The sequence below is a fragment of the Talpa occidentalis genome, unplaced genomic scaffold (assembly GCF_014898055.3).
Source record: "Talpa occidentalis isolate TD23 unplaced genomic scaffold, MPIMG_talOcc4v2.1 talOcc4.6, whole genome shotgun sequence".
Taxonomy (NCBI): Eukaryota; Metazoa; Chordata; class Mammalia; order Eulipotyphla; family Talpidae; genus Talpa; species Talpa occidentalis.
In genome coordinates, this window is record NW_023604972.1 from 39,547,546 (window position 1) to 39,566,384 (window position 18,839).

The following is an 18,839-nucleotide window of genomic DNA, read 5'->3' on the forward strand; positions in this document are numbered from 1 at the left end:
TGCAAGTGTCCTTTACTTCTCTGTCCCTTTTTGAATAAGCCTGTTCTTTAAATATAAAAAAAAAATTTAAAAAGACTTGCTTATCACTAAAAAAACTAGCATCCTCTTCCCAGCAGGGGCATTACTACATCAAAGATAGAATAAAGAATTCTCCCTGGCTTGTGAGGATGAAATGAGAGACAAGGCAGGTAAAAATTCTTTGAACCTGTCATGCAAATGAATTACAAGTAATGAATGAGTAAGCCTGAGGCAAATCAAAACAGGAATGGACACGAGGAAATATTGGGGATAAATCTCATGATGCCAGGACATCCCATACTTACTGTATCTCACATAATGAACAATCAGCCCAATGCACACTGCCAGTACAATTAGGGAGATAAAGGTGATGAGGCCAATAACCCAGGGCTCCAAACAAGCTCTCTTTCTGACTCTCACCACAGCTGGCCTGAAAAAGAAAACAATAGATTAATGATATTGCAAAGCATACTGTACCCATCTCTTAGGAAAGGAGATATTTCTGGGGAATTTGGGACACCGAGGTGGTAGAGTACTGTTTTAGTTTAGAACAGGTCACAATCCCAAGCAGCTGAAGACAATCCTGGCTCTGGTTGCTGTATTATAGGCAAAAAATTTGTGTCTCAGTTTCCTTCACAATAAAATGAAGATGGGGCCTCCCTGGTAGCACAGGGGTTAAAGACAGTGCTATCAAGCGATCACCAGCCACTGCCACACCAGTTCAATCCCCTGCTGGCCACCAAGCAACCTACATGGTGCAGCAGACCATTCTTGCCTCGCCCACTGCTCCCCTCAGCAGTGTATTTCAGTAGATCTGCCTGTTCTGCTCCCCACTCTCTGTGGTGAATCTTCTCACCCCTGCACCTCTGGCCTACACCCCAGTTCTTGCATGCATAAATAAATAAATCTTTAAAATATAAAATAAAATAAAGATGGTATAGGACCAGGTGATATAGGTTAAGGTTTTGCTCATTGTATTTATGGGAGGGTTAAATAAATTGCCGTATATAAAGTGTTTACAACAGTGCCTGGCATATAGAAAGTGCTAAGTGTTAGCTGTAATTTATTTTCTCTGGCTGTGCAAAGACACTGAGTTATGCACTGTAAGAGCTATGAAAACATTTAAAGCCTGTTTGAACACTCTAAAAGTTTCAACATCCTATGAAACATGTTATAGCTTGAACTATGCCAAGTTCCAGAAAGAGTTTCTAATTCTATTTATCTCTATTTTTCTTATTATCTCTAAACCCAACTTTGAGGATACAATTAAGAGGTAACTAGAGAATTCTTCTGAAGAACCTGAGTTTTGAGCTAATATTTACTTCTAAACTTCAGTGATGCTTCAGGATATCCCTTCTGATGAAATTCCCTCAACCTGTCCCATGTGTTCTGTCTTGAAAACACATAATGCTAAAAGATGTTGGTCAACCTGATTTTTGTTTGATAAGTAAATTTTCCTTTCCCTTGCTAAGAAAGTTCAAAAGTTTGAAAAAATGAAACAAGAAGTCAGAGTTGAGTACAGAGTTTAAATTTATATTCCAAGTTCAGAGTTGGGTATAGAGTTGATTATTTTAAATTTCTTGAACTAATTATCAAGTTGGTAGACTCAGTGGTATGTATTCTTATCTCTGTAAGCCTGTCTGGTACATGAGGATGGGAAGAAAATCAGAGGGGAATGTGTTGTTATCCTGGAGAGAAACCAGGGATTGAATTAGAATAAAGAGAATTCTGGATCCAGCTCTTCCCTCACTTACTTGTAGTTTGAGCAAACTCTAAGCTGAGTTTCTCCATCTGTCAATAAGGGACAGAATACCTCTTCTGTCTGAAGAACATGGTGGATTATAAGAACCCATTATCAACGTGAAAACTTTTTGCAAACTGCAAAGCATTTCATAATATATAATTTTAGCTTACAGGAATCAAGGAGATATTGTTTCCCAGTGATACAGGGCCAGGAAATGATATTATCATTTGATCCCTGCCACACCATCATCACATCCTGGTTCTGACATGAAGTTCTGTTCTATGGGAACATCGTTGCAGAAGTGAGTAGTGTCATCATTACATCGTGACTCTACCCCTGCCTAAGGCCCTGGGATGTAGCAGAAGGCTCCAGGGACTTTACTTGGTCTCCTCCCATGTACCTGTGACTTTCCCATGGGGCCGTAACCAAGGGAACTTCATCTTCCTCTCTCCAATCTCTTCCATCTCCAGTTCTCCCTTGAGTGGAATTGCAAACACCTGTTCCTAGAATGGCAATTATTGCAATATAAAAAGACTTCTCCATGTGATGGTTATTTTTTTATGTGCAGATGTGTCTAAAAACTGACTCCTGTTCTTTCATCCCTGAATGCTTGCTATCCACTTGTTGCAGAAGAAAGGAGATGCATATAGCAGACGTAAGCAAAACTTTGAGGGGTACAAGGGGAGGGAGGTGCTTCTCTACTACTGTCAAAACATTCCAACTTGTAATTATAGGAAATATGACATAATTATCAAAAGTATATGGTCATTATGCAGAATTCTGAAATATCAGTTCTATTTATTCCACAACAACTTAAGTATGACAGAAAAGTAAACAATCGTAGCATTAAGGCAGAGCTACATGTGTTAACATGCAAAAGGTCAGTGACACATTTTAATAAAAAAAAAGTTGGCAGAATAATATGAATTCCATGTTCCAGTTTTTGTAAATAATAAAACCATCTATTTTTGTGGATAACAAAATATGTAGAGACACAATTATTAATTTTAAGAAGTGGAATAGAAATGAGACTTTATTTTAACTTATGTACTTTATATTGTAGTGGATTTTTTTTAAATAAGAAAAACCATGGTGTTTATACATGGAGTCCTGCACATTATCATGTCCAAAGTACCAGTGTGTCCTTTTTTCCCTTAAACCCGCATTTCATAACTATTTTAGTGTTCTGTCTTTATTAGTTTTGAATGAGATAAGAAGCATAGAGTGGGACAAAGAGAAAAGAGAATCCATCTAAAACACCTCGATTAAACAAGAGATTTTTCAAAATGCTATCACCAACTTATTTACTGTATACTCTTGAACCAACAGATTCAATTCTCTCCCTTACTTTTCTCAATATGAAAAAAGGGATAAAATTCCAGGCCTCCTGACCTGATGATCTATGTAAACATAGAAATAACATTGTAATATTTTGAGTGCACAAATAGAGGATCACTGTATAAAAAACAATGACTATGATTATTATCTTCATTATTTAATTATTAATAATATGGGTAATGAGCACATTACTGAGATGTTTGTGATTTGAAACATTAGCTCTTCCCTTCCCAGTCAGTATGTATTGTTTGTCAAACTGATTCATCCTGTTTCTTAATTACTTTTTTGTTGTTCTCTTAGTAAGTTATTCATTATTGAATTGCTCCAAGTTATATGTGGTAAAAGTGTGCTCAAAAAATTACCAAAATGAGGCCTCCCCGGTGGCGCAGCAGTTGAGCGCTGGGTTGCGAAGCTGCCTGCAGCCTCTGCAGCGCTGGTTCAATCCCGGCCCACCGGGCGAGGGTCCCACATGGCACAGCAGACCTCTCCTGCCGCCCACTGCTCCCCTCAGCGGTGTATTTCTTCGTCAGTCTGCCTGTTCTGTTCCCCGCTCTGGCTCTGGTGAATTCTCTCACCCTCCCGTGCTTCTGACTGTACCTAGTGCTTGTATAAATAAATAAATAAATCTTTAAAAAAAAATTTACCAAAATGAAGGAACAAATCCATGTTACATGTCAACAGGCACTTATGTAATTAACACCTTCCTGCGCATAAACCCTGTCAATAATTAGTGCATCCTGCTAAAACTTAGCTGAATCTCCTTATGTAAAATCACCTCAGATAGATGATTAAATTCTAACTGTTTCAATGGTATCAAATTGATTTCTTTGTATGATTTTTCTTTTCAGTTTGGGTACGTGTGTGATTAGATAGTGACTATAGCTGATAAATATACCTATTGAGGTTAACATAGCAATTAAAATATGGGTGCGTTTTATAAGTCCTAATATTCAAGGTGCATTTCTATAAGTCTTACTATTCCAAAAGATAATATGTCCAGAGTTGCACTACCAATACCACTTGTTAATATGTCATCTTTAGAATAGTGTTAAAAAAGCAAAGCAGCAAAAACAAAAACAAAAAAAAAAAGGAAAGGGGATAAAAGCAGTAACTGTCAAATAAACCACATGGCAACACTGGAGACTGGAAAGACAAGACTCACAGTGTTTAAGAGGGAAGTCTACCAAAACAAGCCCCTACACAACATCACCACCGTGGATCAATAGTGAATCTCAAACTCTGTTCATTTTCTATAATGATATTCTTAATTTGCATGTTTCACCAGCTCAGTCCAAATGAACAGTTTTGAATGAACATGTCAACCATATCTATATAGCTGGTGGTTCCAAATATTATCAACTACTTAAACCAAAGTTCAGCAAACTTTTCTGTAAAGATCCAACTAGATCTGTATTGGGCTTTCTGGGCCACCTTTCTCTGTTGTAACTATTCAGTTCTGCAGCTGCTGTGCAAAAGTAGTCATGGCCAATACATAAACAAATGAGTATAGGTATTTCCAGTAACACATTCTGTACACTGAAATTTGAATTTGGTATATGTAGGGGCAGGATGGACAGATCAGGATCTCTATGACCCAAGCAGACCGGGTAAAGGACAAGTTCTGGAGCCCTCAGTGGCTTTTCAGGCTTTTATTGGAATTTACCAGGTACACAGCAGGCAGGGGTGCTGGGGGGCCAGGAGGCTGGCAGGCCGCCCAGCCCCCAGCAAGTCTTCACTCTTCTAGGGCTCTCTGGCATTCTCTGGTTGCCTTGTTCTCTGCTGCTCTTGTGGTTCTGCTCTCTCTGGTAGTTCTGTTCTGCTGGTGTCCCCATGACACTGCCCTTATAAGCCCAGTCTTAGCCCAGGTGAATCCCATCTACATATGCCCACACCCTATTCCAGGTGCCCACTATCAGGCATGCATTCAGGACCACAGGGTTCTGTCATCTATCCTAATGGCGGGAGGGCAGAAAAGCCTGATACTTTTTACCTTACCCTACAGTATAATTTTCACATATCATGTGATTATTTTTCTTTTTATCTGTTTTCAACCATTTAAAAGTACCTGTCTTCACTCAAGCAGCAAACAAAAAGCATGTGATGGGCCAGATTAGGCCCTTGGGTCATAGTTTACTGATTACTAACTTGGGTAATAGCCTACAAGTCAATGCTAATTGTATTAGGAAGCTATGATGATCTTTTCATTTTCTAGATTCATTCTCTTGGCAACTCTAATGTAGTCTGTCTTCAATCTCATTCCCACCAAACTTGTACTTTCACTAAGATTTGTCCTATCACTTGATAATAGGTTTTTGTTCAGTCTCCCAAGTCTTGAATCATTCTCCATTGCTATGAGCTGTCTTTCTAGAGGTGATTTAACCAATAACTGATATTACTTAAAACCCAAGTCAGCTTCAGTTACTCTGGTATTCACCCTCTTCCCTACAAACTCTCAAACTCTTTGGCTTTGCTCCTGTTGCCTCATCTGAGAGTCTGTTCTTGAATTACATCATAAAAACCTGTGTATATTAAACAGCCAGTTTAAAAAAGTACCCTCCACTTCAGTCAGGTCTCTTGGATGCTGAGTATCACAGTACAGTAGGCATTTGAGCTCCTGGGATAGGGTCTTAGTCTTACTTATCTCTATATTCCCTGACCATGTGCTCAAGAAATATTCAGAGGGAACTGAACTGAGCTTGACTAAACCAAATTGAACTGACCATTTGCCAATGCTACCATGTGAATGTCCATCTTTCTCAAAACACTTCTGTATAATCTTAAAAAAGAACTTACACATAAGAAAGACAGATCAGAGATTATGAAAATAATGATGATTTAAGTAAAGCCTGATTTCAGTATAGGAGTCTATATAATGATCAAACTTTATGGCTAATATTTCTATTTCACCTATGTTCAAAACATAAGATTTTCCAACAATTATTTGATCTACTGTAAAAGTTATATAGTACAGAAAATGATTAATGCAAATAAGGGGACATTAATTTCAGGAGACCTATTATTTTTTTGTCATTGAATGTATGTATGTAACAAGAGCCAAACAAAAACAGAAAGGATGATGCTGCATATAAGTAACAGCATAGTACCTTATGACATTGATAATTCCGTTAAGTCAGTGCTAAAGACTTAAAATATCATTTAATAGTATTATTTCATTTTTATTGTGTTTGGTTTCATTCTTTAGTGATTAGTGTAGTGTCTGCTTATTGCAGCCACACAAAATCTTCAGATACTTTTTGTATGTGTGGAAAATTCATACCAGCTAATATTGGTGAGATCTTTAATCTTTCTTTTTTCTAGAATAAAACTATACAAATATCTAGGGTGAAACTAAATTTTGTATATGTGTGCATTAATCCTATGTTTTTATTGCTGGGTTTTTAAGAAGAAATAGAAAACAAATTACTTTGTATAGAATTACAAATAACATATTTTTGTCCTATTTGCTAATACCCAAACACATCTATAAAGTTTCTGATAGTATAAGCCAGGTCTTTGCACTGGATGATGTATTCATTTTCTACAATGCTATTTATGAATAATACAGAAAAGTTACAATTATACTAAGGTAGTCTGATTGCTAAACAACTCTTTCCATTTCTCTTTTATAGCATTGAAAACAAATGGTAGGAAGCTTATTATTTTCATTGTTCTATTTATATTTCATTTTCTTCCAAACTGGTTTAAGGTGGCTTAAAAGGATATGTATGCATATGTGTGTGTGAGTGTATGTGTATATATATAATATATATATACATATACATACACACATACATAGATATCCTTTTAAGCCACCTTAAACCAGTGCATGTGTATATATATAATATACAATGTACGTGTATGTATATATAAAACCATCTATGGATTTATGTGGCATTAAATTTAGAGGTACAAGATGAAAGCAAAGATAAGCAAAAGCATAAAATGGAAATAATAATGAAACTTCATATCAAAATTCCCCTTGAGTCCTTTACTTAGGTAATTTTTTTTTAAAGATTTGTTTTTATATAAGAGCTGGGGTACAGGCCAGAGTTGCGGGAGGGTGAGAGGATTCACCAGAGGCAGATTCACCAGAGGATTCATCAGAGGCAGGGAGCAGAACAGGCAGACAACAGAAATACACTGCTGAGGGAAGCAGCAGGCGTGACAGGAGAGGTCTGCCACGCCATGTGGGATTCTCGCCGGCCAGCCAGGATCAAACCCACACTGCAGTGGCTGAGGACAGCTTCACAGCGTGGTGCTCAACCCACTGCGCCACCAGGGAGGCCCAGCCTTTACTTAAGTTATGACACAAAATTTATAGCTTTCTAACAGCCAACTCAAGAATAAAACAAACTCTGCTTAGATACATTCTTTTCATATCACCAACAGATAAAAACTGAGCTCAACAGCAATAGAATTTTTAAGTACGCACAAGAATACTGTATAATGTAATGAACTATATTTTCTACATTATTCTTAGCATAGCAATAAAAAGTATTTTTACAATACTCTCAGTATGTCCCTAAATTCTGACAAGTGGCATCAATTGCTATTATTAAAAGCAGTTGGATGAGTGAGGGGGAATCATTGTGAAATGATTCCGATAAGAAGCTCTATGAAAATTTTCAGAAATGTCTGACAATACTTCATCATATTCAAATGACTCTACATGGTATTTCACATTATAAAGTATCTAAAGATTATTGAAATAGTAGGTATAAAAATGGATTTTAAAAAAACATATTATTATTTAGTAGAGTGGTAAGTGAATAGATATTGTGAATGACTATATAACCTATCACTTAGGCAACTTACAGTCTATGCATCCCATATTTAACCAACCATAAAACATTAGTGATAATATCTTTCCTCCCACCTACTTTAAAAGGAAGTTATGAAGATAACATATGCTATCATCAGACTTTGTTAGAGACACGTACTATACAAGTATTAGTGGTAACTCAACAGTAAGGAATGCTTTGAACTCCATTGCATTGTCATCAAGGTCATTAAGTTCCTAATCAGATTTGGTACAGCAGAGAAAATTACAAACTGAGATTTAGGTGGACACTTTGCTGACCTCTAGAAATTTATAATCACAGAGAAACAGGGTGGTAAAAATTAAAGATATTATTAAGTAAATAAGTTTACAGACTTACAAACTGAACTATCTTAACCCTTAATTCCACTAATCTATTTGCTTGTTTCTCCTTAAATTCTTTCCAGTTTAAAATACTAAATTTGGCAGGATCTGAGCAAGCAGCTTTAAAGCAGCAGTTTCCTACAGAAATGTTGCCATGAGTCATAAGGAAATGTAAACACTTAAAAATGTGAAAGAAAAATAAGTTTTAACAGGAGCGGGTTGAGTATGTATGACATGTGTATTGGAAGAAAAAGGGGTTGAGACATAGGAACTAGAGATACTCTGAGGTTGCCAATAGAGAGTAAAGACTCTGAGAAACTTTTTGCAATGTTAGATGTCCTCCTACAAAATCTTTCTCGTGCTTTGTCTAGATGCCTCCTGTGAAAGCTGTAGTGGAAATAACTGAAGGACCAGTGAGCTGCATCTTTGTACTAAAATATTTTTATGTAAAGATTGAGTCCTTTCATCTAAGTCCTTACTTTCTTATATGAATACGCCAAGAGCATATTCAATATCACACAAGTCACCTATTCCCTAACTGATGTGTGCACTCTCGTTTTCCTCGTTAAAAACAATGGAGATTTTAATTGATCTGGAAACTCTTTGATTTTCACCAAACTTAGTGTCCCATGATACAAATAACCTAGCAAAACTTGGTTATTTTATTTACTGTTCAGCATTTACTAAAACAATCAACTGTCATATATTTTTTAAAAATATTTCTGCTTATATGCCACATAATATGGAATGGTCAAACTAAGGGGCTGCAAATCATTTGAAACAATCCAAAAAACATACATAAGAGTAAATCAAAAAGTTTCTATCTTACTTGCATTTTAAGTGAGTTTTAAAGCCTCTAGACTCATAAGGTTACATTTTGTAGAAGCTATTGAGGGCTCCTAGGATTGGAATTTGCCATTTGGAACGCATGCTGTGACCCTGAGGGGTCCTCTAGTTTGCTATTTCTCTAGTAAGAATTCCTCAGGTAGGGCCTCCCTGGTGGCGCAAGGGTTAAAGACAGCACTATGAAGCTATCCAACCACTGCAGCACTAGTTGGATCCCTGCCAGCCAGGGAGCAACCCACATGGCACAGCAGTTCTCTCCCACCTTGCCTGCTGCTCCCCTCAGCAGTGTATTTCAGTAGATCTTCCTGTTCTGCTCCCCGCTTTCTCTGGTGAATCCTCTACACACACACACACTCCCCACACACCTCTGGCTTACACCTTAGTTCTTGTATACATAAACAAATACATCTTAAAAAAAAAAAAATTCCTCAGGTAATCTAGAAATTTCTGTGCATAACAAAACTCTATCTGAACAATAATTTAGTGATGAAAGACAACTGGAAAATGTATGGATTATGTATATATTTACATCATTCTTCCGAGTAAAGTTGTTGATGAATGAACTTCCTTCTCATTTGCTAATTGGTGATATATGGAAATGTTGAATCTTAACTTTTGGATGGAACACAAAATTTATAAAACTGATCACTATATACTCACTGTAGTTTAATGAGGCACTAATGTAGTGTCATTTTAATAATGACATGCAGTGAAATATACTGAGACATATTAGAATAAGAAGTTGCTATATAAGTGTATACATGAAAATTAAGACAAAAGTATTACTTTATCCAAAAGAATAAAATATTTTCTATTGCCAGTGTCCATATTTTTTAATGCGTGTCTATATGCTAATGGCTACCAAATCTATCACTGCTACTCACATCATTTGTCTAAGCTTCAGGCGCATATGTCCATCTGCTTGTTACTATCACAATGGGATATAGTTTTTCATCTTCAAATTTAACCTGTCTATGGTAGAAACTTACAGATGTTATCCCAAATTTTTGTTTTTCCTTATAATAATATCTTCCATATTTGATAGGGCACATGGGCAAAATAATTCCTTATTATTTTGTGAACTGTTCTATCAGTACTTACCCTACCTCCAGACTTGTTTTTCAATAAAATTAAATAAAACTCCATTTTATATAAGGCACTGTTATTCTAGGTTTTCTGTTATAAGGAATCTGATACTATTATAATATGCAAAACAGATTAGTTGCAATCAAAGTAAATTGTCACTTTTATATATTGATCTTTGGGAAAAGAAGATATCAAGAAATATAATTATCTTGTAGTTACTGTATATAGGAAAGATAATAAAATACTTTTATTTGATATTCTCTAGAAGTATTTGAAATGCAAATACATTCAGCATGAATAAATCAGGAGACCAAATTTCCATCTATGATCTCCTTATCACTCTTTATAATAAGCTCTATGACTTTAAGAAAATGACTTCTGTTTTCTTGCTTAGAATACAAAGGAATGTACTTTGACCTCAAACAGTTTGGGTTTGGTCTTCTGACTCAAACTAGTTGACTCTGAGCAAATTGCTCATCTTTTCTGAGTTTATGTTCCCTCATGTAAAAATGGAAATAAATACAGGCCTCCCTGTTGGCACAGGGGTAGAAGTCTCAGCGTTAGCAAGATATCACCCAACAGCCACTGTGACCTGGTTCAATCCCCCTCTAGTGAGCTAACCCTCTTGGTGCAGCAGACCTCTCCTGTCTCACCCACTACTCCCCTCAGCAGTGTATTTCAGTCAGTCTGCCTGTTCTGCTCCCCACTGTATCTGGTGAATCCTCTCACCCCACCCCCCACCTCTGGCCTACACCCCAGATCTTGTATACATAAATAAATAAAAATAAATATTTAAAAAATAAAATAAAGGGCCTCACCGGTGGCACAGTGGGTTGAGCACAGTGCTGTGAAGCTGTCCGCAGCCTCTGCAGCATGGGTTCAATTCCCGGCAGGCCAGGGAGATACCCACACGGCATGGCAGAACTCTCTCCTGTCATGCCTGCTGCTCCCCTCAGCAGTGTTTTCGGTTGTCTGCCTGTTCTGCTCCCTGCACTGTCTCTGGTGAATTCTCACTCTCTTGCGTCTCTAGCCTATACTCCAGTTCTTGTATAAATAAATAAATCTTAAAAAAAAAATAAAAAATAAAATAAAAATGGATATAATGAGTGGTTCTAACTATAAGGTTCTTCTAGGGATTAAGTGAAATAAGACTTGCAGAGTAATTGGTGCCATGCTGGGCACATAGTAAATGCTCAAAAAAAAAAAAAAACCTTGGCTATTGTTATTATTTCTTCTTTCATAATGAGACACTGTTACAGGGCAACCTCCTTTCCTCCTAACAAAATCAATTTTTTAAAGTGGGTTCAAATATCCTCAAGTTATTTCACATGTGCCTGAGAGGATAAGAAGATACACTAGATGAGGCTCCCAAGCCCTAGGCCCACTCCAGCAGTAGCAACTCTATGCAACAAGGAGTTTTCATTAGGCCTAATGTGGAAATGGTATTCAATTAGTAAAGAAAATTGGAAAACTACTCATCTTTGGACTCATCTAGCCCAAAGAATCTATGAGTTGGGCCAACAATCAGTCATTAAGTATACAATTTGGTCCTAAGATTTAGAACTCTATTTAAGAAGCCCAAATCTAGTTTTCCTGTGGAATCCCATAACATAAGTTCAAGTGCTAATTAAAGCTTGAATGTATTATAGTTTGAAAGGTTAGTTTGAATATTTTAGATGTATTATTTATTATCTTTGGTATTTTCTTGATGAGGAAAGTTGAGACACTAAGATTAAGCTAACTGAAAAACAAGGAACGTTAGCTCTATTTAATAAGGGAATACTTATTCTAACAGGGATCATGATATGATGGAGGAAGCAGTGAATATTAGACAACACAGGGCTGGAATTATGTCATGTGTGTTCAAACTCCAACCGTACAGTCACTTACTCTCAGATTTGCAAGTCTCAGTCTTCCTAATCTTTGATTGCCCTATCTGTGAAGTTATGATAATATTAAAATCATTTTCCTTGGGCCTCCCTGGTGGCATAGGGGTTGAAGTCTCAATGCTGTGAAGCTACAGCCAGCCACTGAGGCATGGGATCGATCCCCGGCCAGGGAGCTGGCCCACAAGGTGCAGCAGACCTCTCCTGTCTCGCCCACTGCTCCCCTCAGCAGTGTATTTCAGTGGATCAGCCTTTTCTGCTCCCCACTCTGTCTCTGGTGAATCCTCTCATGCCCTGCATCTCTGACCTACACCCCAGTTCTTATATGCATAAATAAATAAAAATAAATCTAAAAAAAATTAAAAAATCATTTAGAAAATATATGTTGGACTTGTGTATATAAATATAAAAATACTACATGTATATTCATGTATGAACATATACATACATGAATATATGTATGTATTCCTACCAAGTACTATCTGAATTTTACTAAATATGGCCTGATTGACATTTTGCTGTACAATAACTAATTTTTAAAAGGAAATTTATGTATATATATATATGTAAATGGAAATAGTAATAATAATATTGATGATAATATCCATTGAGTCATGTAGTCACCTGTGTTGACATAACTCCTCTCCTGCCAGTGTTGGGCTGAATATATATATATATATATATATATATATATATATATGAACTATGAGGGCAGATTTTATATCTAGTTTTGACTGACTCACTCATTCCTGTAACCACATACAAATTACTTAATCTTTGAGTGTGGTATCACTTATTTTCTAAAATATAGGCATCAATGCTTCCTGTCTCCCAGTCTGTAAAGTTTGTTGAGAACACTATCCATTGAATATAGCATAGCCCCTTGTAAATTTAACTTTATCTTCTCTTCATGAAATAAAACAGTATATCAGTAGAAACACCTAATTAGAAAAAGACATTGTGAGGATGGAATAGCATTGTGATTAAATAGCATAGATTAGGAGTCACATAGTCCTGGTTAATTCCCATTTCTGCCATTTATCACCCCTAGGCAAATAATGTTACTGTTTGAGCTTCAGTTTCCTCATATCTAAAATGGGTATAATAATATGCACCTAGTTTTAGGGCTAAAGTTGGCACCTAATACTATGAAACAAATGACAGCAGTTATTATTTTGCTGTGCAGTGACTCAGAGTTCAACTTTAAACAAAGTGCTAAATCCTTCCGTACCCATTTTTCAGTTTGTGATATCATCTGGCATTTTCAGATATCAGGTGTCAAGACAAAATTTAATGATGACTATGAGTGTGTTGGATTCCCATAAAATGAGGTTTATCATATCAGGATTTCTGGTTTGAAAATCACAGAAATTGCCCAAACATGCAGCCATGTATGTAACTGAGGAAAGGTTGGGCTACAGGATCTGGCATGACTTGTCTCTGCAGCCCATTTTTCTTTCTCAGCTTCTTAAAACTTTCCTATTCTCTCATCCACGCATATCAAATCTATTAAATTACACATGAAACTATGAGCGCATTCTTCAAAATTTTCACTCACAATCTTCCATGAGAACATGCCCAAAGGAATGTGATTTGCAAAATTCTTAGTGCAGTTCCTCTAAACCCTGTCCCTGTCAAAGCCAGGAAACTCAGCTGAGCACCCTCTTCACCACTTACCATCTTAAAAGTTATGCTCCTCAACTGTTCAACTCACCCCAATCTCAAGCACTAAAGCCATCAGGCATACTTGTAAATTTCATTGCTAAGTACATATTGAAAGCAGACAATAATAAAAGATTAACAAAGGTCCACTGGTTACAGTTACTACACTTTGATGAATTCAATGAAGGAAATGCTACACTGAGATGAACTTGATTTTCACATAATAGCAAATGTTATAATTCTTTTTAGAAAATAGTAAAGATGTCATTGAAGTTGTACACTCAGTCATGGATCAACTTTGAGATAGCTTGGGAAAGTTAATTCACATTCTTATCTTGTTTAAGTACAAAGACAGTTTTTAGAAAATAAGAGCAGTCAGTGAATTCTTTAAAATGTTCTCCAAAACCACCAATGAAATTAAAATCATACCATCACCCTTCCTCTTTGTATGTGCATTTTCTTATAATAATCTACATATAGTCTGTTTCTTCACCCATACATTCTATAGGCAGGTATGCCTGTGCATAGGGACACATTTTCTCCCTGTGTGTATATGCATGTTTTCCATTTCTCTGTACCAATGCAAACTTTCCAAATGACTTCCTTTAGCTCCCCACGCATGATAGACAATATTTTACAGTAGAAAAGCATTGATATTAGAACCAGAAAGGCCAAGGTCAGATTCTTGATCCAACACCCTATTAATCCTTGACAATCTGAGCTACAGTTATTCTACTTTTTAAAAAAGCAATAACAGCTCTCAAAATGAGTGCCAAAATTAAATGAAATAGCATTTTACAAAATGTACAATACATAACAGGTGCTCAATGGGAAGTTTTCTTCCAGACAGATAGTGAGGTGAGGTCCAGTGTTAAGAAGTGAGGTCCAGTGTTAAGCACTTGAAATATCATAAAGAAACTGTGGGTCTTAACCTCAACAGAATGGCCCTTCAGTATCATTATTTATTATTATTATTTTTTTAAAGATATATTTTTATTTATTTTATTTATTTATACAAGCACTGGGTACAGTCAGAAGCACGGGAGGGCGAGAGAATTCACCAGAGCCAGAGCGGGGAGCAGAGCAGGCAGAAGGACCGAAGTACACTGCTGAGGGGAGCAGCGGGCGGCAGGAGAGGTCTGCGAGCCATGTGGGACCCTCCTCCGGTGGCGGAGGAGCAGCGGGGGATCGAACCGGCGCTGCAGAGGCTGCGGGCAGCTTCGCAACCCAGCGCTCAACCGCTGCGCCACCGGGGAAGCCCTATTTATTATTATTTTTTAAAGATTTATTGTATTTATGCATACAAGAACTCAGGTATAGGCCAGAGGTGGGGGGGATTCACCAGAGATAGAGTGGGGAGCAGAACAGGCGGATCTACTGAAATACACTGCTGAGGGGAGCAGCAGGCAAGACAGGAGAGGTCTGCTGTGCCATGTGGGCAGCTCCCTGGCCAGGGATTGAACTCCGGCTGCAGTGGCTGCAGATAGCTTCTTTGTGCTGAGACTTAACCCCTTGCGCCACCAGCGGGGGCCAGTATCATTATTCATTGACTAATTTCAAGGGGGTAATATTACTATATTAGTTTTTACATCAGGGTTTTCCTCATTTAGAAGATTTTTCCTCAATAAGACCATATCCCCGTTTGACTCAAATTGCCCAAATTATGTCTGTAACCTCCCTTCAATTTCTAGTACCTTCTGAAATTATCCTGTCCTCCTTAATCATCACTATGTTGCATAAATAAAGACTCTTTGCCCTTGGAGGGACCAGTGACTAGGATGCAAACACCTCCTATAAAGACATAATTATACCAATTTAAGAAAAACATAGGGCTACCTCTCTTAAAAGCTGACCTATTATATTTCTGCTTTAATTTTTTTCTGTCTCACAGGTTCCTGTATAAGTATAGATTATATCATGTCTTCTCAAAATTTAGTGAAAATAAGTATTACTTTGGGTAACACGAAATTTCCATGCCTCAATCAAAGATGCATCAGGAATTCTAGGATGAGAAATGGATTTTTTTTAAGTTTTTTTTTTTTTTTAAAGATTTATCCATTTATTTATATAAGCACTGGTACAGTCAGAAGCGTGGGAGGATGAGAGAATCCACCAGAGTCAGAGCAGGGAACAGAGCAGGCAGACTGCCGAAACACACTGTTGAGGGGAGCAGTGGGCACTGCAGGAGAGGTCTGTGCGCCATGTGGGACCCTCGTGGGCGGTCGGGGATCGAACTGGTGCTGCAGATGCTGCGAGCAGCTTCGCAGCCCAAAGCTCAACTGCTGTGCCACCAGGAAGGCCCAGAAATAGACTTTTTGACTTTTAATAAGCGCCCAGTGAATCCAATTCAGGAGGTCCAGAGGTCCCACACTGAAAGATGTTTCCCATTTACTGAATAAAAATTAAAGTTGTCCCTTTCATTCAAAGTATTATTTATTTCATTTCATCTATCTAAATGTGTGTAGATATTAATGTCCATAAATTCAGTCTCTTTTTAAATTGTGTCAGTGGTTGCTGGTGAATACATTTGGCCTATAACTCTATCACCAATAAAGGTATTTAATATGTTCTTCTCTTCCCAAATCTCTTCCCTATAAAATTATTCCTGGTAAAGTTTTTTTTTTTAACTTTCTGCTCTGTGTGTTTTCACAAAATTCATATGTTGACCTCTTTGTGTACCAAGAATAACATAAAATAAGAGTTTGGGGGAAATGGTAACATAAGAAGATTGTTTACTTGGTCCGAATTTCTTCTTACACTTAAATTCTAAAACTGTGGTTCTCATTTAGTACAGGGGAACAAATTTGGCTAAAGAGGTAGGAGTATGTCATTTAACAAAACTCTCCAACTGTTTCTTACATGCCTTCTGAGTTATGAACCAGTGGTCTTAACATAATTGCCTACATCTATTCCAGAATTTCAATATTTCTTTCTTCAAAGCATTCCTATTGACACAATTACACAAACAAATGTACACAGTAAATTGAACCCCTTCTACTCTAGGTCATTCTCTGCATATCATCTATGCCCACTCAAACATAGATGTGTTCCAACTTTTCAGAACAGAAATAATTTCTTTTTTTCCCTGAGAGGTCTTCTCTGACTGAAAGAAAAATATACATCTTTTGCTTTAAATTAGAGACTATGTTCAGAAAAATTCACTACAGTCTCCCTACTTTATAGGTGCTCTGCATAACTTTCAGTCTCACTCATGTCTAGAATAGATAAAGCCAGGAATCTACTTAGTATACTGAGTTGGATAAAAGCTTTCTTAAACAGGGTCTCCCTGGTGGCACAAGGGTTAAAGACAGTGTTATCAAGCTATCACCAGCCACTGCAGCATGAATTTGATCCCAGCCTGCGAGGAAGCTACCCACATGCAGCAGACCTCTCCTGTCTCGCCTGCTGCTTCCCTCAGCAGTGTATCTCAGTAGATCAGCCTGTTCTGCTCCCCACTCTCTCTGGTGAATCCTCTCACCCTTACCGCCACCCCACACCTCTGGCTTACACCCCAGTTCTTATATGCATAAATAAATAAATCTTTAAGAAAAAAAAAAAGCCTTTCTTAAACAGTGTTTTCTATAGTAATATTCTTAATGGTTAAAAAAAAAAGGTAGATCATGAAACCGTCAGAGGTTATGGAGAAGTAGTTGAAAAAAAGGAGGAAACCTTGAGAAGTCTGACAAAATTTGTGATGTATAGCTCTTACTTGTTTCATTGACATATATAGAAGAGCATTAGACTTTTCAAAATAAGTACGAGGAACTTTCTATCAGTGTCAGTGCCTGAGTGTTTTCCCTTCTAAAGATTCCACTGGAAGATCCACACTTTTGAAATTGTATTCTGCTCAAAAAAGAAATTAATAAAAATATTATGCCTATACATTAATCAGAGAAAATAAAATTTTAATCTATACATAAAATTCTTTTCAAATCCCAAACTAGTACACCAAAATCTTACACTGTTTTGTTTCTATTGAAAGATAACAACTTGGTCATGGCCAGGTGCATCTTTAAAACCCAACTATTATAATTCCTTTTATCTTCTTAGAGTATTTCCTATTCTTTCCAAACATCTATATTTTTTTCAATTTACACTATCAACTTAAAGAAACAGTACAATTTTTATCTACATGTTTTCCTATTTTTTTTCTCATATATACCTTTAAAAATAACAATAAGGCAAATAAAGCCCATGTTAAAAACACGTTTTTTCCTTCTGAAATATTCACACACACAAACTAAGGTAGCTCTAAAGCACCAGGTACTTTATCTTTTGTTGAACTCTACAGAAAGTATACAGAAAAACACTTGGGATAAGACCTAAGAGGATAGGGAACACTAATATAGACAGAATAGAAATGAATTTCTTGTTAATTCCATGTTAACTATCTAAAGTACTTTTCTATGTTTAAAAAAAGAATAAATTGAAAATCTACACGTTCTTTGGTGTGGTTTATGCTATTTTAAGCTACAAATTAACTAAGTCAAGGGGAAAGGGAACTCACCGATACATTGCTGACCAGCAAGAGTCCTGTGGAGACCAAGATGTGCAAACAAGTGTGTGCATCCAGGTTCTATCAGCGACTTTGAGAGCCCGGGATGAGGTGAAGAAAGAGGTTACCACTGAGCTAAGTAGAACCAGTCTGGCAGGTCTTGCCTAATGTGACAGGATTGTTTGTATGACTAGTAAGACAAAGTCAAATTTTATAGGGAACATAAAATAATTTATAAGCACTTTCTAGAAGTGAGAACGTAAAAGCTATTGTCTTAAGATAAGAATTTAAGTGTTAACAAAAAGTATTTATAAAGTCATATATTTAAACATGGAAAGAAATTTTGAAATCATTTTACTCTGCCTCCTCAAATTTTCAATGAAGAAACCGAGGTTTAAGAAACAAAAAAAAGAAACTGAGATTTAAGTGAAATAACTTGGTCAAAATCACATAACTTAAGAACCTCCAAACCAATATTAACACCCATTTTTTTCAACTAATTTGACATGCTTTCTACTCTAATATGCATATAATGAAAGTTTCCCTTGGTATTGACTCTAAGTCAACTTTTGAAAATACCATAGAGATGAGAAAAGCATTCAAATGTTAAAATTATGTGCC

General features: G+C 36.8%; 1 protein-coding gene across 1 annotated transcript in view; it reads right to left on the bottom strand.

The window, feature by feature from the left end:
• Positions 1–18,839, bottom strand: part of LOC119260309 (transmembrane protease serine 11E-like) — a 90,174-nt gene that overhangs the window by 22,343 nt on the left and 48,992 nt on the right. Inside the window, exons 2-3 of the mRNA XM_037529296.1 lie at positions 2,144–2,265; positions 324–448 (exon numbers count right to left, since the gene is read on the bottom strand). Coding sequence (XP_037385193.1) covers positions 324–448; positions 2,144–2,265 — 247 coding nt within the window. The remainder of the gene's footprint in view (positions 1–323; positions 449–2,143; positions 2,266–18,839) is intronic.